The sequence below is a fragment of the Protopterus annectens genome, chromosome 8.part0 (assembly GCF_019279795.1).
Source record: "Protopterus annectens isolate FY-2018-M chromosome 8.part0, PAN1.0, whole genome shotgun sequence".
Lineage (NCBI taxonomy): Eukaryota > Metazoa > Chordata > Ceratodontiformes > Protopteridae > Protopterus > Protopterus annectens.
In genome coordinates this window covers 1218642253-1218663976 of record NC_056741.1, presented here as the reverse complement: position 1 = coordinate 1218663976, position 21724 = coordinate 1218642253, and the positions used below count along the sequence as shown (strand labels likewise).

The following is a 21724-nucleotide window of genomic DNA, read 5'->3' as shown; positions in this document are numbered from 1 at the left end:
TTTGAAGTGTTCTGTCTTCAACTCTATTTTTTGAAGTAACTCTTCTTGAGAAGCCTTGTACTTTGTATACTTGTGCTTTTTCTTCATTTCAACCTCTGATTTTTGCTGTTTTTATCAATTCATCTGAATAGCTAGTTAAACATGTTTTTCCAGCCTTGTATTTATACTACTCTTCCACATATTACATAACAAAATGTTAACCTTACACTGCGCTATCGTAATTCTTTGTCTTAACACGACTAACATCCTGTCATTACGTGTTAAATGTCAATACCCAATCCCGGTCTCCTCCACTATCCAACCAACTACAATCAAAACCCTTTATGCTCAAGATATTCCCAACTATATACAACTGCTTGTATACAGACATTGCTCCATTTCTAGTGCTCCCTCGTCAGTCATATTCATGTATGTCTGCAAAATTTGACAGATTTATATACAAATACCTAAAAACAATCCTTCAGGTAGCATCACAACTTATTCTTTGTGGAGACAGTCACCCAAATCCAGGCCCAAGACATAACTTAAGCATTCCCAGCATCAATCAATCCAACCTACTAAGCATCCCCAGGAAAGGATCCTACTTATTAATACTTAAAATTATCCTACATTACCCAAGAAGTATACTGAACAAAGTACAAGAATTTCATGTCCCCATTTCACTTTACTCCCCAAATATAATTCTTATAACAGAAAACTGGCTTAAAGCAGAAGTCAGTAACAACAAAATACTCCCCTCTTCGATATAATATATATTTAGACAGGAGAAGAAAACTAAGAGAAGCAAAGGCATTGCTTTACTATTCAAAAATAAACTTACACTAGAAATTATAAACTGTACCCCTCCAGCTTTCAACAATGCAGAGATCCTGTTCACAAGACTTAAAATTAACTCAAAGAAAAACCTAAATGTAAAAAGAGCCCATATTCCCTCGGCAGCAATATTAACACATTAGAATCCATCCTACACTGGACAAGACAGTACCCTCTCCCAGGAAAAGACAGTACTCTCTCCCAGGAAACTATCATAATGGAAGTCTTTAAAATCAACTGGTTCTCATGTAACTCATTCCAGCATACTGAACATAACCTCCATGGTTTCACTCAAATAATCCAAAATGCACCTAGAATAAAGTATCAAAAAAGGAGTTGATTGTAGACTGGATCCTTACCAAAAAAAAGGAGTTGATAGTAGACTGGATCATTACCAAACAACCTGAACTGTCACATCACTCTGGGTACTAACCAGAACATACTTAGTGACCACCTCCCCACCTTTCTTCTCCTACACCAAATTAAACTCACCAAAAGTAACCACTCTCCAAGAAATCCTCTTCACTAAAAACTTCAACTCCCAAGACTTTGTATCCGTACTCAAACTTTGCGATTGGAAACAACTTAAATCCTTTCTCTAAGACAAAGCAGTAGAAAATTTCAACACTACCTTCCTAAACATCATAAATCAGTTAGCCCCAACCACAAAAATTAGAATCAAATCCAAATATGCTGCTGGGCTTACCAAAGAGACTAGCACACTCCTAAAACAGAGAGAAAGCCTGGGAAATATGGCTTCACAGTAAAGCATCAACTTCTTCTTCTTCTTCTTCTCCCGTTTTAGGGTAGGCCAATGGATCACCTGTCCGCATTGAATGGCAGTGAGCTTTTTGTGTCGAGTTGCCAGCCCGGCGCCCAACCTTCCACAGAAGGCACACACACGCACACCTAGGGTCCAATCCACCTGCAGCATGTCTTATGTGGAGGACATGCAGACTCCAGACAGAAGGCACCCCAGCCGAGGATCAAACCGGAGAACCTCTTGCTGTGAGGCGGCAATGCTAACCACTGCACCACCATGGCCGCCCTACATAATCAACACAAATGTCTTGAACTAAGAGATAAATCTAAAGAACAAATCAGGCTTGATTAAAAAAAAAAAAAAAATACACATATTCAATCAAAACACAAAAACAACCCACAAAAGTTCTGGTCTGCCATCAATAAAATTTTACAACTGGGCAAAACTGGCACTCTTTCCCCATCAACTAGTAACTCTACAGATGATATTGCCATGCAGTTTAATAAATACTTTACAGAATGTATCCTGGCCCTTACAAACAACTGCACCTCATCTCCTCCAAACCTCTCACCCCCCAGCTCCGAATAACAAAATGATTTTCCCTACACCCAGTCCCAACAAAAGCTGTAAGAAAATTCCTAAATAAGCTCAAATCAACAACCCTTGCAGCAGATAAACTACCTGCCGAATTCCTCAAAATAGCTGCCGAAGCCATTTCATACCCAGTCTCTATACTAATCAATCGGTCCTTCTCAGAACGACATATCCCTGCCCTCTGAACAATATCTTGTATAATAACACTACATAAAAATGAGAACTCTACAGAACTATCAAACTATTGCCCTATTGCCATCTTATCACCCTTGTCAAAAATCCTCGAAAGATGCATACATTCACAAATTTTAAATTATCTCTTAGACAATAAACTTCTGGCTAATACTCAGCATGGTTTTGCCTCTATCATAGCACTTCCACAGCCCTTATCAGCTTTACTAATACTATTGATCAGCATTATAATGAAGGTAACCTTGTTTTGTCCATCTTTCTGGATCTCTCTAAGGCTGTCAACACAGTTTCCTATAGTAAACTCTTATTTGCATTCTCTGAACTTAATCTATGCTCCTTCACTATTGCATGGTTCCAAGACTGTCTGTCAGGTCGTAGTCAGCCAGTAAAATGGCAAAACAACCTATCTTCTCTTCTACCCATAAGCTTAGGAGTTCCACAAGGGTCTATACTTGGACCACTTCTTTTTACCATATTTACTAACAGCCTTCACTCTGCCACCTTACATGACACCTTAGTCCAATACACACGTGATTTGAACCTAATCTGCTCTGCCCCATCACTCCAGCAGCTTCAAAATATAACACAAGAATCCTTCACTGCAGTAGAAACCTTGCTATGTATTGCTCAGCACATACTGATGTTGCTTCACAGTACTAAAGCCACTGATCAAACCACCCCGTTCATATTTACTTCAAGTAGTAATACCTCCATTACAGCAGTCACCCAAACCAAGCTTCTAGGTGTTGTCATAGATCAAAACATGAAATTTGACTTGTGTATTACCCAAACGTCAAGAAAGTACACAAAAAACTCGGAACCCTATGCAGGTGTAAAAACCAGTACCTTACAAATATCATTATTGCTAAAGCTCACCTATTCTCCACACTTCTGTGCATCCCCATATTCACCAACTTTAATAAAGCAGACTTAACTAAATTAAACAGCCAGCAGCATAGCAAAATTTGCTACTGATTCCGCCTGTAGATCCCATCACTGCCATTCCCTTAAACAACTATCTTGGTTAGAACTACCAAATCTGCTCACCCTTAACCAACTTAGTGGCCCATCACATAAAAAAACACCAGCTTTACAGGACCTATTACTCCACTACTCACAGTTGTACACTAAGATCCAGTAACAAATCACTAATAAACACCACCAGAAGTAAGAGCGCTGCTGATGACTCCCTATGTTCCAGTTATATTGCAAAAAACCTGGAACAATTTGTCTCCTAACATTAGGTCTGCAGTCAGCAAAATAACCTTTAAAAATCTTCTCAATTTCCATTTAAATAGGTCATGGATTTGTAAATGTTCTGACACAGGTTAAGAAACCCAACTCTTATTACACAGCCAACTAACTCGACCGAACTCATTTTTCATAATCCTAGACCATTCAATAATATTCCTACTGTACTACTTTTTTCACACCTCCCCTGGAGGCTAACACTTTTTTTCCCTCGGCCCAATTCACAATATTCATATTGTACATATTTTACATTTCCTGACCACCTAATCTCGGTATCTCTACCATCACATAATCCAATGTATATCCAATGATTTTCAGCTTCCTCCTCTGTTGAACATCTCCCGTCATGCACCAGACTGTTTAGTCCCCAAGTTACTTCTCAAAAGATCTCTGCAAAGAATCTTCACTTATAAACTTAAAGCCTATGCTTAATATTGTAGTTACTGGTTACAATTTCTGATTGATTAAAATTTCTTATTTCTTGTATGTATTCTAATTTCTTGTAATGTTTTATTTTCTTATAATATTTTCTGTTTTGGAACTTTTCTCCGCTGAAAACGGTCCATTGTTCCAGTCAGACTTCCTTGGCAAACAAATGTAAATTAACTTGAGTTCTATTCCTTCACTGTTTTTTTTATTTTCTCACATCTGAGTACATTTGTTTTACTTATTGCTGAAAAGCAGCAGAATCAATCCTAGGCAGTGTTTTCTCTTCATCTTGGTTGATTTTTCTTTCAGGTTTTTAAATTTCTTCTTTGCTGGCATCCAAGAAGTAAGTTTACTAACCAGTAACTGAATTTTACCCAGAAAACAATTTTCAATGGCACTCCTTTTTCTCAGTTTGCACACTAGGAAAAGTTAAGCTGCTGGTCGTTGTGCAGCCATCTTGGAAGTGTGAGAAGTGCTTTATTAGCTATCATCTCAGCTAGGCGAATCTCTGAACTACAAGCTTTATGTGCAGAAAGCCCTTTTCCGCCTTCTGTAAGTATAGAGACCGCCTTTGGGTCAACCCTACGTTTATTCCAAGTTGAGTGATTAATTTACTGCATTTAATTACCAGGAAAGTCCAACTGGGCAATAAGTACCCCTCTTTTCAGCAGAGACCCAAGGAGAAAAGCTCCAACTGATAAATACATAACATTTACAATATACATAAAGAGCAAACATCACTGCTAAGACAGAGAGTAAAATTAGATACATGTTTGCATAAAATATACAGGGATGTATTCACATTGCAATCTACAGTATACAGAGTTTCATTTTCAGTACTTTACACCACTAACGGTGAATTCAGAAAAGAACAATATAATCATACAAACAATAAACAGGGTTGCATTCATGTTGCAATATACAGTTGCTTCTTGCTACAACAGCTACAAGGGGTTCTGTTCAGTTACCTGTTTTTTCCTAACCCCCTGAACAAGGGACAAATTATCCTTTATTCTTTAGATGTATTCCAGTCAACCGAGATCAAGGTAAAACCAACAGCATCAGAACATCCGATCAGTGGCTTATGTCTCTCGCACTGAGGGAGGAGGAAAACTCTTAACTGGTTGGCCCTCTTAAGTGGTTGGCCAAGTGCATTATGTTTGGTTAATTCTAGTCATGGGAAAAGTTTAGAGGGGACTTTGACAGCCACTGCAGGACTAAAGGTACTGCAACAGTGTGGCTTTTTTTTTGGGGGGGGGTGCTTTGGATATTCTGGAGGTTGCTTTCTGGTCTTCAGTCAATACTTTTTCCAGACACTACACGTTTGACATTCCTTACATAGCAAGTGTGAGTTTTCTCCAGCCATTCTCCCAGGACGTATTTATTGCAGTTATTGCAGTCAGTCCTACCAGTCTTTCCACCACCCTCATCTTATGAACTTTGGGGATCATTGTTGTCAAAATGGCTAACTGCATCATTGAGCTATAGGAATAATTGAGTGCAGTTGCGCAAGATGCCATAATAGAGTTTTGAGTAGACCACTGTAGCAGTACTGGTTCCCTCCCACCATCCCTTGTTTCTTTTCCAGCATCAGCATCCTAAGTTCGGGTGGAGTTTCCTATCCCTGTGAAGCTACCTCTTTCCCCTTCGCCTGTCTATGCTTCAGGCCTTTGTAGATCATGATAGACTTAGGGAGCCGTATTTTTTTTTTAAGTCTGTTGTGCATAAATGTCTTAATGCATTATTACTTGGCCAGGATGCTTAAGACCTTGCTTAGTGTCTGGTAGGATAACCTGATGTCTTCCTGTGCAAGAATGACATCATTTTGTCATGCTGCTGAATTTCTCATAGTATGAATTACTGTAGCAATGATTTAGTTGAGTATCCAGTAGTATGGTAAATATTTCTTCCCTGTAGTTTAAGTAGTGTGTGGTTTGGGTCTCATGACTTCCCAGCTAGAGAAGAAATACTCTGGGTTCTGGCCATGATGGAAGTGTGTCCCCAACATTTGGGTCAACAATTATCTGCAGCTCATGGTCTGACTGCTGCTGTAAACCATCTGTTCTATCAAGACTTTGTAACTTGGATGCAGAAGAAATTTGAACTGAGAGGAAGCATTCCACCCAGCAGATGTATATAGCCAAATGGAAACTCATCTCAATTTGCAGGTGAGGCTAAGCTGTCGTGGACAACTTTGTGACCAGCACCTGAGTCATTGGCTGTATGTGTCAGTCATTTCTGTCCATCATGAACCTGAGGAAACAGGACTGCAGTTCAGGAGTTGGCTGGTCAAGTAGTTCTTTGAGGGTTCTGCATGCCCCACCCACCTTTTGACAAGTCCCTCAAATTCATAGGATTTAAAATTTATTGATTGGCGGTCTTGACTATCATCGTCCAAACTGGATGACTGGAGATGTTGGAAATTTCTCTAAATGTTTTTTTTTTTTTTTTTTTAAATAGTGTTCAGCACTTTAGCTTGCATGAGCCCAGAGCCAGATGGCATCCTGTAATGAACAATATGTGTCCTTTTCATAAGAACTGGTTGTCCCTTAGAAGGAAGCATTTGTAGGCCTACCAACATTTCTTACTGAAAATGATTTTTGAATTGTCCCTGAATCTATCCTTTTCCCACCAGGGTAAAAGGCTGGGGAAGGTGGGAGTTCTTTAACTCCTTGATGTGCACCTCCAGCTCTGGCTTTATTTGAAGTAGGTGCAGGAGTTTAGGAAAGCTGACCAGTTCATATTTGCTACAGGGAGGGAGGTGATAGCAGTTACAAAACCCTTTAAAAGAGGAATGCCAGTTGTATTTTTCTTTTTTTGCCATAAGGTAAGAAACTACCTTTTGGAAAATGTTAGGCTGCTCCACAGGAAGTGTGTTTGATTCCAGTGCTTATAGGTTCTTAAGCAGTTCCTAGGCATGTATTCCAAGTGACCATTGAAAAGCCTTGCCCATTTTCCTCCAGGGCATGTAAGTTGGGTTAAGTGACTGTTTCAAAGTTTGCATTGCAGTCCGACTGACAGTGAGAATCAAATCCTGAGAATCAAATCCTGAAATCTGGTGGTTGGTTCGGACATTGGGCTTTGGGATGTTATAGATGCTTGCTTCCGTAATATCTGAATTGCAGAAAGAAAGTGCAGAAAATTCAAAATAAATTAGACGCCGTTTGTTCTGAATTGGAGAAAGATTTAGGGAGTGTTTGAGACATCTGTGCTGTGGTCACGTGTTCTTTTTCTTCGTGCCTTTTGCCAGGCATTATTGCCTAAACTGTTAAAGTTTGTTACCTTGGTATTTTAGGACCTAGACTACTGATTGTTTCCCTCTATCTTTCTTTTCTGTACTTCATAGGGGAGTTTACTGCTCCGTATACGTCCAGGGTGTAAACCCACCAGAGAGAGTTTCTGATAATACAGCTGTGTTCTTGTATTCCAGTTGATACTTGTGTGGGCCCCTACTTGGTATATTTCAGTATATTTTGCTTTGCTTGTGCTGTTTCTTCATCCAGCGGTTGTTGGTCAAGTTATTTTGTAGATTGAGCAAGTATGTAGTCTTATATGGTACTTTGTGTGTGTGTCTCACACTCTCTTCCCCTTTATCGGTAGGAAGTATATTTGCTCAGTGTTTAAGGGCAGTCTGATGGGCTCAGGAACTAGGAATGTTCTACTGTGGTGCAAAGTGCAACATAATTTTGGATCCACAACCTGGTGGACCCCTTTGTAGTTTAAATAATAGGTAAAAATGTAGCTGTGTATGTACTTTCTTCATCATCTAGCTTCCATTTCATTTGTTTATTAGGCAATCGGTGTGTGAAAGGAGAAGAGCTAAGCTTGAAAGGGGAAACTGTTAATGATTGTCATGCAGAGATCATCGCGCGCAGAGGGTTCATCAGGTAAGTTTTTTTTACTGAGTTTTGTGAATCCGATATGTAAAAAAATTAATTCTTTAACAGTGGTAGTATAGAACAGTTTACTTTTGAGAAGGGACTGCAGTGGCTTTTTCTCTTATTCATAGAACCTTTAGGATTTTCAGGTCTGACTGAGAAGCCTCTCCAGTCTTACTTGTAGATGTTCTTCGTGTTTCACTGTTGCAGTCATTGCATTTGGGTAATCTGCTGGCAGGTTGCCCTCAGTCGGCCTGAATTCCAAAGTCTTGGGTCATGCGTCGGTTGCTGTCTCCTCTTCCATGACGTCAGGTCGTCAGGGGTATAAAGCATGCAGCCGACGCCATTTTCTTTCGTCTTTTTTGCAGCGCAGTACCCGAAGCAGAAGCAGTTCGCAAGTGCCGGTCGGCCGAATACTGAAATATTAGAGTTTGCGTTTCAGAAACAAAGTCTTCACTAAAGCTAAGTACCCCGTTGGGGAAACTCGTTTTTTTGCTCCATTCCGATGTCAGAAAAAGTTAATTGTATTACTTGTGGGAAGCAAATACCTCATAAGGATTTCCATTTATACTGTATTCCTTGCATAGGCCCTGATCACAAAGTGCCTGGCTGTCGGTTTTGTGCTAGATTTAACTAATGCACTATTAAGCGTCGGCATATTTTTGCCTCAGAGTATTTTGGAAACGGATTTAACTACCCAGAAATGTCGTCTGATAGCAATCCGACTACCGGAGTACATAAAGTGCAAAGAAAAGGACAGAGAGAAACAGTTGAGATCCAAAACCGACGAAGCTTCTCCTAAGCCAGTTGCCGGTTCGCCGGTACTCAGTGAGGTGCTTTCGCAGCCCCTGATACCTGCTACTTTCGAGTCGCAGGCCCCTACTGACACCCATGTGGAGTCCGGCATGCCACGAGAAACCTATTGGACCCACGGATGTATCTCCCTCGGATGGGTCCAGAACCACTGAGCAGGCACCGGCTTCTAAGTGTGTATTCAGGCCTCAACGTTTTTACATCAAACCGACGGCTGCAAAACCAAAGACAAAAGCAACTTCTAAAACTAAAACAAGACGCATGAGCCACGTGTACAGGCCTCTATGCCTAAAAAAACAGATGATCAAAATGGCTGAAGACTTTATTACCTTGATCAAGGGTTCCCATCCCCCTCCAGATAAGAGGACTAGGAAAGACACTGATTATGAATCTTCAGATCAGGTTTCTATTTCTTCTGATTCCTCTTCTGATCAGGAATTATCTTTACCTCTCTATGAGGATTCTGATGCAGAGGAGTCTATATCACCTGCACCACCGCCTGAGGATTATTCATTTGAAGAAACCTTGCATACTTTGAGAGAGCATTTTCACTGGGAGAGTCAAGATTTCTCAGAATCAAAAAACAAGATTTCCTTCTCCCTCAGCACAGGCCTTTAGCCATACCCCCTGTTTTAGACATTGTGGGTGATGTGTTTTCGGAGTCAAGTTTGACCCCTGACTCCTTACCTCTGGCTCCCAGTAAGCCTGACAGATATTACAGGGTCCTTGACTCTCACAAATTTTTATTTAGAAACCCTGCTGCTGATCCTGAAACTATTTCACAGGGTCCAAAGGGAGTTAAAGCCTCAACCGCAAAAAATCCTACCCCCTCTGACAGAGATTCAAGGGCACTGGATAGATGGGGAATAAAGGTTTATACATCTGCAATCTTGGCAATTAGGGCCTTAAACTGCCAGTTTCATATGCTCAAGTATCAACAACATGTTATGGGATTGCTGAAACAGAAAATGATGATTTCAGAATGTGCAGAAAATAAAGACTTGCAGGAATTATTGCATGCAGCTGAACAGGTTGGAAAGCATACTTTGCAGTGTGGTTTTGATTCCTTAGAGGCCTCCTGCAGGGCCACAGTTACTGGATCTGTGATTAGGAGGCATGCCTGGTTAAAGGAACAAAATTTGCCTGATCATATTAAAGCTAAATTACTAGATGCACCTTTACAGCATGATACTCTGTTTGGTATTAAGGCAGAAGAGGTTTTAAAGAAAATGGAAGCAAAGCTAAGTATATGCAAGCTGTAAAAGACTTCTTACAAGTGCAGCCACCCAGATTCAGTAGACACTGGCCGACAAAAAAATTGGTCCTTTCTCTTTCAGACAGAGCTCAAAGGGGCAAATCCAGATGCTCTAAGGGTTCCAGATACCAGGAGCAAGATTCATACAGGTCAAAGCAATGGGGCGCTTCTACCTCCAAAGCTGGAGGAGATAAAGCGCAAACCTACAGAAAACAGTCCCAATGACTTCCCTCTGCCTTCACCAAGCACTTATCTTTTGGCAGCACCCCTAGGGGAAAATTAGCACACTTTGCTCAAAATTGGCAGTTAATAACCCAGGACAAAGTGGGGTGATAAACATAGTATCACAGGGATACAGATTCCATTTCCATACTCTGCCAATGGCAGATGGTTGGCCAGATCTGCCAAAAAATCAATGGGCAGGGGCACAGAAACAGGTTACGTCACTCATGGATATGTGGGCCATTCAGCCAGTACCAAAACAGGAAAAAGGACAAGGATTTTACTCTACTGTTCTTGGTACCCAGAAAGGACAAGGCCTGGCGGCCAATACTGAATTTATCGATTTTGAACACATACCTGGACATTCCAAAATTCAAAATGCTGACTTTGCAGCAGCTTCTGCCCATGCTGGGCAAGAATGCTTGGCTGGTGACATTAGACCTAAAAGAGGCATATCTGCATGTCCCAATAAGGCAATCGTACAGAAGATACCTCAGATTCAAGGCTGGCTTAATGCATTACCAATTCTCTGCACTGCCCTTCAGCTTATCTACTGCGCCCAGGGTCTTTACAAAGTGCCTGGCACCAGTGATTGCATTTTGCAGACAAAGAAGTATACAAATATTTCCTTACTTGGACGACTCTCTCATTCAAGCAGAGAACAAGGACATTCTTCAACACCTGGCATTTGTGAAAAGGCTTCTAACATGCCTAGGGTACACAATAAACAAAAAGAAATGACAACTGGTACCCTCTCAAAAGATAACATTCCTGGGTGCAAGCTTGATTACAACTGCCCAGATGGCTTACCTCACGCCAGACAAGCAAAGGCAAATGACTACTTACTTCAAACTGATGGCAACAAAAACCCAGTTATCTGCAAGACAAATTCTGCAGGCTTTGGGCTTCATGGCATCCTGCATCCTACTGATTCCATATGCAAGACTGCATATGAGGAAACTTCAATGGTACCTAAAAAGTTTATGGAGTCATTGTCGCAGTCTGGAAACAATGATTCCTCTCATTCCCTGCCTACAGCAGGAGTTTCTATGGTGGGCAGAGGCATGTCACCCAAACATGGGACGGCCCGTCACTCTACCCCTGCCAGCCAGACCTTAACAGACGCATCAGATTATGCATGGGGGGGCCCACATGGCGGGAAGATGCATTCAGGGCATATGGACCCCAAAACAAATGCATCTACATATCAACCAGAAAGAGATGCTAGCTGTTCAAAATGCCCTGACAGCCTTCAAGGACTTACTTCATCCGGGGTAACTACTGATAAAGATGGACAACACGGTCATGCAGTACATAAACAAGCAGGGGGGCACACACTCATACCCCCTTTGCAGATTAGCCATGGCACTGTGGGACACAGCTTTGACTTACCAAATACATCTTTAAGCTCAATTCCTGCCAGGAAAACAAAATACTCTGGCAGACGACTTAAGCAGAAACCTTATGAATCCTCACGAGTGGAAACTAGATCCACTAGTCTTCAGCATGACAAAGAAATGGGGGGAGTCCAGACATGGATCTATTTGCCTCTCCTCAAAATTACCAATTGAAAAGATTCTGCAAAAGGAAGACAAGCATGGAAAGTGGACGCCCTATCCTTCAGATGGAAAAACCTATCAGTTTACGCCTTTCCTCCTCTACCTCTTCTTCCCAAGGTCCTCCTAAAAGTCAGACAAGAGAAACCAAAGATGATACTAATTGCCCCGGACTGGCCCCGCCAACATTGGTACCCAATCCTAAGGAACTTTGTCTCAGTACCCAGCTTGGACCTTACCTCAAAGACCTCAACTATTGTCCCAGCAAAACCATCAGATCCTGCACAATCAACTCCAGACACTGAACCTGGCAGCATGACCGATCATATAGTTTTACAAACAACACCTCTCTGTAAAGCTGTCATGGATGTCATTTTGGAAGCCAGAAGGCCTAGTACTAGAAAATGTTATGCTGATAAATGGAAGAGATTCTGTGCTTGGAATCAAGCACAAGGAACTGATACAGCAGAACCAAATATTCCTCAGATATTACAATACTTAACTGAGATGCTTGACAAAGGCCTATCTTTCTCATCAATTAAAATCCATGCCTCTGCCATTTCGGCTCATTACAATACAGAGCCTCCAATCTTTTCTCATCCTTTACTAAAGCAGTATCTTAGAGGAGCCAAAAATGTAAGGCCTCCTAGAAGATCACCGATACCTGCATAGGACCTCAATTATATGTTGGAAAAGCTCACCCTGCTTTCATTTGAACCAGCCGCTACTGCTGATATAAAGTTCTTATCATGGAAAGCAGCTCTGCTACTAGCAATTACTTCAGCAAGAAGAGTCTCGGAGCTACAGGCCTTCATGGCTGTGGAGCCTTTTATCATATTTTACCCAGACAGGGTGTCTGAGGACAAATCCAACATTTATGCCTAAGGTGGTTTCCAGTGTGGCTCTTAACCAAACTATTCATCTGCCAACCTTTTATCCAAATCCACAGAACAAAAGGGAGAGAATTCTGCATTCCTTGGATGTACACAGACAGCTAAAAATTCTACTTGAGCAGGACTAAAGCTCTAAGAACAACTGAACAATTGCTAGTGACATATGCTGCAGGATCAGAAGGAAAGGCTATTTCAAAGTGGATAAGCCACTGTATTCATTTCTGCTACTTTTACACCATGGTAAACCTGTGCCCAAGGGCATTGTCTCATTCCACCAGAGCTGCAGCAACTTCAGCAGCCTTTCTCAGAGGAGTACCAACCAAAGACATTCTAGAGGCTGCTACTTGGAGTTCTGTTCACACCTTTACAAAGCATTATCATTTGCCTCTCTACTCTAGGTCCAGGGCAGGCTTTGCCACTGCAGTTCTGCAGGGCCTTATAGCAGCACCTAATGCTGTTTAGCTCCAGCCTCCCAACCATAGCTTTGGGATTCTACCCAAATGTAATGACTGCAACAGTGAAACATGAAGAACATAGTACAGTTGTGTACACTTACCATAAATGTAGATGTTAGAGTATATTCACTGTTGCAGTCCAGGTTACCCACCCGCCATCCCCCTTTTCATTCTGGAGTTTCTTTCCTTTTCTATCTTCTACAACCTATGTGGTGTATTTGCGGTGCATCTGGGGCAAGAAAAACTGAAGAAAATGGTATCGGCTGCTTGTTTTATACCCCTGATGACTTGACGTCATGGAAGAGGAGACAGCAACTGACGCAGGACCCAAGATGTTGGAATTCAGGCCCACTGAGGGCAACCTGCCAGCAGATTACCCAAATGTGATGACTGTAAAAGTGAATACACTCGAACATCTACATTTATGGTAAGTGTACACAACTGTACTTTTCCATGGTTCATCCATGCTGCTCTTCTTGACTAACATTGGTTTTGAGCTTTATAGTTAATGTCCCTTTCTGACACCGTGGAAGTCTTTGCTCCTTAGTTTAGAGACATGTTCTCCCTAACAGTGTTCAGTTTTTAAACTGGGGTTGCCATCACAACAGACTTTAAAAATTGTGTGGTCACTAGAAGCATTGTATGCACTGGTTTTGTCTGGACTTTTGTCTTGTGTTCTTGTTGCTAGTGCTGTACTTCCAACAGCTGTTAAGATATTATAACCAGAAATTCAGGGTGTGTGCATCCATAGGCTGCCTCATATTAATGGAATCCACTGAAAGCTTTAAGAAGCGTCACATAAAGGAGTACTCTGTCATTAAGGCAGGGATATGAGTGGCACGAGTAAATCTACTCCAAGCCCAAGGCATGGCTCCTCCTTGAAGTTTCATTGATGATAGTGGTCTTCATTTCCTTATCTGGGGCATCTTCCTCTGAAGAGTTTAACAATGGGATTTGGTCTTCCCCTTGCTTCAGGTTTTGGTGGTGATGTAGAGAACATCCCTTTCTGGCTTTTTCTTTGAATTCTTGGAGACTATGGCCTTTCTTTCCATTCAAGGACCGAGAACTTTTGTATCTTTTGCCTCAGCGTAGTCTGCCTTCATATTTGCATGGCTGTTCCTAAACCTTGTCAGCCTGTTTTATCTAGCCGTGAGTGATGATGATCATTACTCACAGATGGTCAGGAGTTTCTTATTCCCAGTTCTTCCACTGGAGCAGTTTTGACATTTAGTCATTCTTCCATTAGACACTGAATATGAATCTGATATTGTGCTGGGTTTTTTTTTTTTTTTTTAATGAGATGATCAGACAAGGAAGAGTAACCTGCAGCAGGTGGAGTCAAGTGTAAACTTTTCCAATTACTAAGGCTCAAATGCTGGTTATACTCTGGCAGTAGCCTTTTATTTTACATTTCTCTTAGTACCAACCTCCTCCAGTTGTTCTCTGTTGTATCTAGACCATTGCCCGTGCTGGACAGCATTAGTTTTCCGGCAAACTCTAATGTGCATTTTAACCTTCACTTTGTACACTATCCACAAAATGTATTTGCTTTAGAATCTTTGCTGTTTTAAGACTGCTAAGACAGTAGATTTTTCTCTGGTTTGGTTTGTAAGGAAGTGTCATGCAGAAAGACCCTTGAGAAGAAGTCCCTCCAGTTTGGTCATATTGCCTCGTCTTTCTCCTAGGAAGTCTTCAGATTCGCTTATGGGTCAAGCTAGTGTTGAGGCCTGGCTTAGTTCACAGATTATCCACTGCTCAGTGACACAATGTACATTATCTGCAAAATTAAGTAATTTAGTTCATCTTTGTCCTTTAAAGTTGATTATTTAGGCAAATCTTTGCCTGATTTTATTTTTTCATTGAGAACATCTCCCATAGTGGTGGGCTACCTTTTTAATCTAAGCTGCTCATCGTAAATTTGACCATGGCATCTATCTTCCCACTCAACAAGGAATTAAGACTTTGGATCAGAGTTGCAAAAGAGCTTTCTGCATAAAGCCTTCATCTTTTTCTGTGTGTTTTAGATGTTCTTCATGTTTCACTGTTGCAGTCATCACATTTGGGTTATCTGCTTGCAGTAGCCTTCAGTCAGCCTGATTATCAAAGTATTGGGTCCTGCGTCGGTTGCTGTCTCATCTTCCATGAAGTCAGGTAGTCAGGGGTATAAAGCATGCAGCCTACACCAGTCAGTCTTTCTTGCCGTGCGGTGCCCGAAGCAGTTCGCAAGTGCCGATCGGCCAACTCCTGAATTTTTCGTTTCAGAACCGAAGTCTTCAACTAAGCTAAGTACCCCGTTGGGAAAACTTTTTCTTGCTCTAAACCGATGTCAGTAAAAGTTAACAATTGTATTTCTTGTGGAAAGCAAATACCTCATAAAGATTTCCATTTGTACTGCATTCCTTGCTTAGGCCCAGACCACGACATAGCTCGCTGTCGGTTTTGTGCCCTATTTAAACAATGAACTATTCATAGTCTGTTCTTTTACGCTTCTAAATATTTTGGTATTCTGTTCAGTTATCCAGAAATGGCTTCGGTAAGCCACCGAACTACCGACATTCAGAAAAAATGCAAAGATAAAGACAGGGACTACTTAGGTCCAAAGCTGCCGACAATGCTTCTCCTAAGCTAGTCACCAGTTCGCTGGTACTCAGGCGCTTCCGCAGCCCCCAATACCCGTTACTTTAGATTCGCAGGCCTCTACTGAGACCCATTCGGAGTCCGGTATGCCACAAGATGCTTCTTCTACTGTGGAACCTGTGGATGTCTCTACTTTGGATGCGTCTGGAGCTGCTGTGCAGGCACCGGCTTCTGAGGGTGTATTCAAGGCTACTGACTTGCATATTAAACCGACGCCATTTTTTTCTTCTAGGCCTAAAACTCTCTCTATGCCTAAATAACCAACGCTCAGACCTCATGGTCAGGCCCCTATGCCTAAAAAAAAAAAAAAAAATGATAAAATGGCTTAGGACCTTATTAATCTAATCAGGGGAAGCCACCCTTCCCCCTGTAAGAGGCCTTGGACTGATTTTCCTTCTGATTCTTCTGATCAGGATTCTGAAATTTCTGTTTTCTCTGATGACCACGATTTGCTCTTATCTACCTATGAGGACTCTGATGCAGAGGACTCTATTCCCTCTGCTTCCCCTCCATAGGATTTCTCTTTTGGTGAAACTTTGCATACTCTTAGGGAGCATTTCCGCTGGGAAAGCCAGGATTACTCTGATTCCAAAAAGAGGCTTAGGGAATTCTTACTCCTGCCTCAGCACAGGCGTTTAGCTGTCCTTCCTGTACTGGACATTGTAGATGATGCCATCTCGGAATCTGCCTGGCCCCTGACTCTCTACCTCCTGCTCCCAGAAAAACCTGATGGGTATTACAGGGTACCAGACTCTCACAAGTTCCTGTTTAAAAATCCTACTGCCGATCCTGAGACCATTTCGCAGGGACCCAAGGGCATTAAGGCTACTACTGCCAAAAATCCTATCCCCTCTGATAGAGATTCCACAGCACTGGATAGATGGGATAAGAAGGTATACACTTCTGCTACTTTAGCCTTTAGGGCTTTAAACTGCCAGTTTCATATGTTAAAGTATCAGCAGCATATTATTGGATTGCTTAAACAGAAAATGATGTTGATTCCTGACTGTGCTGAAAATAAATAATTACAGGATTTAATCCATTCTGCTGAACAAGTTGGAAAACATATTTTGCAGTGTGGTTTTGATTCATTATATGCATCTTGTAGGGCTGCTGTCACTGGCTCCTGTAGTTAGAAGGCATGCTTGGCTCATGGAGCAGTCTCTGCCAGATCATGTTAAAGCTAAATTGCTGGATGCTTCCTTAAACCAAGACTGCCTGTTTGGCAACAAAGCAGTAGGAGTACTTAAAAAGATGGAGGAAAAAACTAAATCTATGCAAACTGTTAAAGATTTCCTGCAAGTACAACCTCCCAGATTTAGTAGGCACTGGCCCTCTAAGAATTGTTTTTTTCTGCCTCTTCCAGGCCTTCTCAGTCCAAACCCAGAACCAGCAGAACACCCAGGCTTCAGTCCCAAAGTACCCACAGGCCTAAACAGAGGGAGGCTCCCACTTCCAATGCAGGGAGTAGTAAGACCCCCCCATGGTAAATTGTCTTAATGACTTAACTTTAAACCTTCCAAGCCCTCCTCAACTGACTGCTCCTTCTGGGGGAAAGATTGCCCTGCATGCAAAAAAATTGGAAACTCATTACCCAGGACAAATGGGTTTTAAATAATTTCCCAAGGATACAGATTCCACTTCCACTCCTTACCAACCCCAAACGGTTGGCCAGACCTACCCCCAAATCAGTTGGCAGAGGCTCAAAAGCAAGGTCTCTCTCTTAAGCATCAAAGCTATTCAACCTGTTCCAGAAGAATGGGGGCAATTTCTACTAAAGACTTTTACTGGTACCCAGAAAAGACAATTCCTGGCGTCCTATTCTGGATCTGTCTATCCTAAACACATTTTTGGTAATCCCAAAATTCAAGATGCTAACTCTTCATCATCTGCTTCCCATGCTAGGCAAAGATCCTTGGTTGGCAACACTGGATTTAAAGGAAGCCTACTCTTCAGAGCAGGCTACATGCACTACCAGTTCTCTGCACTGCCATTTTGGCTTATCTACTGTGCCCAGGGTATTCACAAAGTGCCTAGCTCCAGTCATTGCATTCTGCAGGCAAAGAAATATTCAAATATACCCATACCTGGATGATTGTCTAATTCAGGCAGAAAGCCAGGCCATGCTATGAAATCATCTGGCATTTTTAAAGAAATTGCTAACTCCTCTGGGGTATACCATAAATGAAAAGAAATCGCATCTTGTACCCTGCCAATGAATTGTATTCCTGGGAGCAAGCTTCAATACAAACTTCCCAGATGGCCTACCTCACGCCAGAGAAAAAAGTTCATTTGACAGCCTACTTCAAACTACTGGCCACAAAGGCCCAGCTATCTGCAAGGAAAATTCTGCAAGCCCTGAGGTTCATGGCCTCCTGCATTCTACTAATTCCATATGCAAGACTGCATATGAGGAAACTACAATGGTATCTAAAAAGCCTATGGTGTCAACATTCTCAGGATCTAGAACCAATGATTCCTATCATACCTTGTCTACAGCTAGAGTTCCTTTGGTGGGCAGAGGCCTGCCACAAGAACAAGGGACTGCCATTCACTCTACCCCCTGATGCCCAAACCCTAACAGCCACATCAGACTATGCATGGGGGGCTCACTTGACAGGGCAGTTCATTCAGGGCAAATGGAACCCATGTCAAATGCACCTGCATATCACTGAAAAAGAAATGTTAGCTGTACAGTATGCTCTGACAGCCTTCAAGGACCACATTCTTCCAGGACAATTATTGGTAAAGATGGACAACAGCACTGTTATGTGGTACATAAACAAGCAGGGGGGAACCCACTCGTACCCTTTCTGTAGACTAGCTATGGCTCTGTGGAACACAAACTTGAGCTACAAAGTGCACCTTCAGGCTCATTTCCTGCCAGGAAAGCTAAACACACTGGCAGACCTAAGCAGAAATCTCATGGACCCACAAGAGTGGAAAATGGAACCAAAGATATTCAACATGTTGAGAAACAAATGGGGGAGGCCATAGATAGACCTGTTTGCCTCTCTCCAGAACTACAAATTGGACAAATTCTACACAATTACTCCCCACAAACAAGCTTGGAAAGTGGATGCCCTGTCCTTCACTTGGGAAAACCAGTTTATGCCTTTTTCCCTTCTGCCTCTCCTGTCCAAAGTACTACTAAACATCAAACAGGATAAATCAAGGATGATGCTGATTGCACCAGACTGGCCACGCCAACACTGGTACCCCATTTTGTGCAGTGTCACTACTGGCACCATGGCACCTGCCTCAGACACCTGCCCTGCTGTCCCAGCAGGAGGGCCAGATTCTGCACCCACAGTTTCAAACCCTGAACCTGGCAACCTGGCTAATTACCTGATCTCTCCTTTACCATCCCTCAGTAAGCAAGTGTTGGATGTCATTCTAGAGGCAAGGAGGCCTAGTACTAGAAAATCCTTTGCTGAGTAATGGAAAAAGATTCTGTTCTTGGAACCAGACTCAGGATATGGGCACAGCAGTGCCCAATTTACCTCAGATTCTCCAATACTTAATTGAGATACTTCACAAGGGCCTTTCCTTTTCCTCCATCAAAATTCATGCCTCAGCCATTTCAGCACATTACAACACAGAACCACCCCTCTTCTCTCATAGGTTGGTACTAGGCTATAGGCCCTAGGGGCCTATACAAGCCTAGCCATAACAATTCCCTGGCTATTTCTTCCCACACTGTTTACTTCCCTGGATCCCTGTCTAGCAGGGCGACTGACGTGATCCCTGGGGTGAATTTCTTTTCTCCCATCCAGTCAAGGTTCCTTTTGAAGAGGGCCAAAGAGGTGCTCTGCTTGACCTGTACGGGCAAGTCTATTCCACAGTCTGGGGAGTCTCTGGGTTAAGAACCTATCCCTCCAGCATGTTTTATTTATTGTGATGCCAAGGTTTAGATCCCTGGAGCGTGTGGCTCTGAGGGATTGGGATTTCTAAGTGTAGCATGTCCAACAACTCTGGGTTTGACGTGGCCTTGTATGTTAGGCAGAGATCGCCTCGGAGTAGATTATATGCGACAGAGTATAGCTAGAGTGTTTTAAGGAGGTCTGCATACGTCATCTGCTGTAGGCCTTAGATTCTTTGTGAGGTATTTCTGCGGCCTTTCCAGTTGCAGAGGTCTTGAGAGGTACATACCAAATGGGGCGTTGTATTCTATAGTGGGTCTGATGAGGGATGAGTACAGTGGGACAATGACCTCCTTTTTTCTGGATGAAAAGCCCTTAGTGATGAGGTGTGCCACATAGAAGGATTTCCTGTCTGTTTGTGGCGATGTGGTTATTGAAGGTGAGACCACTGTCCACCTGTGTCCCTAAGTCTCATCACACTTTCGGTGTTTAGTGTACTGCCACCTATGTGGTAATTCACGGGTACATGTTTTTTCCCCAAAGGGGATAACTATACATTTCTTGGCATTGAGCTTGAGCCTATGACTCTGGCACCAAGCATCTGTTTCTGTAAGGCCCTTTTGTAGAGTATAGACATCATTTGAGGATTCAGTAATGGCTCCCAGTTTGCAGTCATTTGCGAACTTTGTTAGCCAGAGTCCCTTAGTGTTGGCCTGTATTTCAGAGAAGTAGATGCCAAACAAGAGGGGTCCCAGGACTGAACCCTGAGGTACTTTACTTGTCTGGAGCTGGATTTGGAGTCTGCTACTTTTCAGTGTGGTTCTGTCAGTAAGCCAGTTGGCAACCCATCGAGTGACGTAGGGATTAATGCCCAGCTTAGTAATTTATCTATGATTCCAGAGTGGGGGATGATGTCAAAGTCCTTGGCGAGGTCCAGATAGGCTGTGTGGACTGCCTTACCCTCGGCCACGGCTCTGGAGACTGTTTCGAAGAAGTCAGTCTGGTTCAGGAGACCAGATTGGCCCTTCACGAACCCAAACTGGGTGGGGTCCAGTGTTTTAATGTTGCCAATGTCTTTGTTTATAGGCTCCATGATAATACATTCCATGGCCTTTCAGATCAAGCTCATCAGACTGATGGGGCGGTAGTTCCCTGGGATCCAAGGTGGATCCCCCCTTGTGGAGTGGGATAACTGTAGCTGTGCGCCACTCTGTGGGCATGAAGCCTGAGGTGAGGTTATGATTAAACATGACACTTAGGTGAGGTGCCAGTTCATTTTGTAGTTCATGTAGTATACAGCCCGGGATGTCATCTGGTCCCATGGTTGCTGTATTCTTAGCTTTGGAGAGTGGGTTTTTTACCTGTGTGGCCATTATTACCAGAATTTGGCAATCTTCCGTTATTGAGATGGGCCATTTAGGGGGTGAGAGGGGGGTGAAGTTGGCACTGAATCGATCTGCCAGGATATTGGCAATATTCTTGGGATCGGTATATTTAATGCCATTCTGTTGTAGCTCAGAGCAGATCTGAGCATTGCCATTTAGATTCTTGACATAGTTATAGAATGCCTTGTGGTGGTCTTTGGAATCTTTGGCAATTTTATTTTCGTAACTAGCTTTGGAGGATTTTGAGGGATCTCAGCTTCTTACCGAGTCTGGTAAGGGAGTTTTTTGCATCATGGGGTTTTCCTCTTTTCTGCAACTGTTCCTTTTGTTGTAAAGTTTGTTTATGGCAGGGGACCACCAGATTGGCTTCCTTTTTTTGGAGGAGAGCATCTTGGTTCTATTTGGGATGGCACAATTCATGCATGTGTGGATGTGCTTGAGTGCCTTAGTGTAGGACTCAGCAGTCAAACTTTCAGTTCCTGTCTGCATGGGTGTCATGAAGTTTGTAACTTCTGACTTGAATAGCATGAAGTTGCAAAAGGGGACTGAATCCTGCACTCCTTAGATGTGCACAGACAACTTGGATTTTACTTGGACAGGACTAAACCTCTCAGGAAATCTGAACAGCTGCTGGTTGTATTTGCTGCAGGGGCAGAGGGGAAGGCCATGTCAAAGCAAACTATTTCTAAATGGGTAAGCCATTGCATTCATTTCTGCTATAAGCA

General features: G+C 42.5%; 1 protein-coding gene across 1 annotated transcript in view; it reads left to right on the top strand.

Annotated features, from left to right (window-relative positions):
• The window catches only part of ADAR (adenosine deaminase RNA specific), a gene marked incomplete in the record, with an annotated part of 1768745 nt that overhangs the window by 1027733 nt on the left and 719288 nt on the right, over positions 1 to 21724 (top strand). Inside the window, 1 exon segment of the mRNA XM_044079403.1 lies at positions 7836 to 7929. Coding sequence (XP_043935338.1) covers positions 7836 to 7929 — 94 coding nt within the window.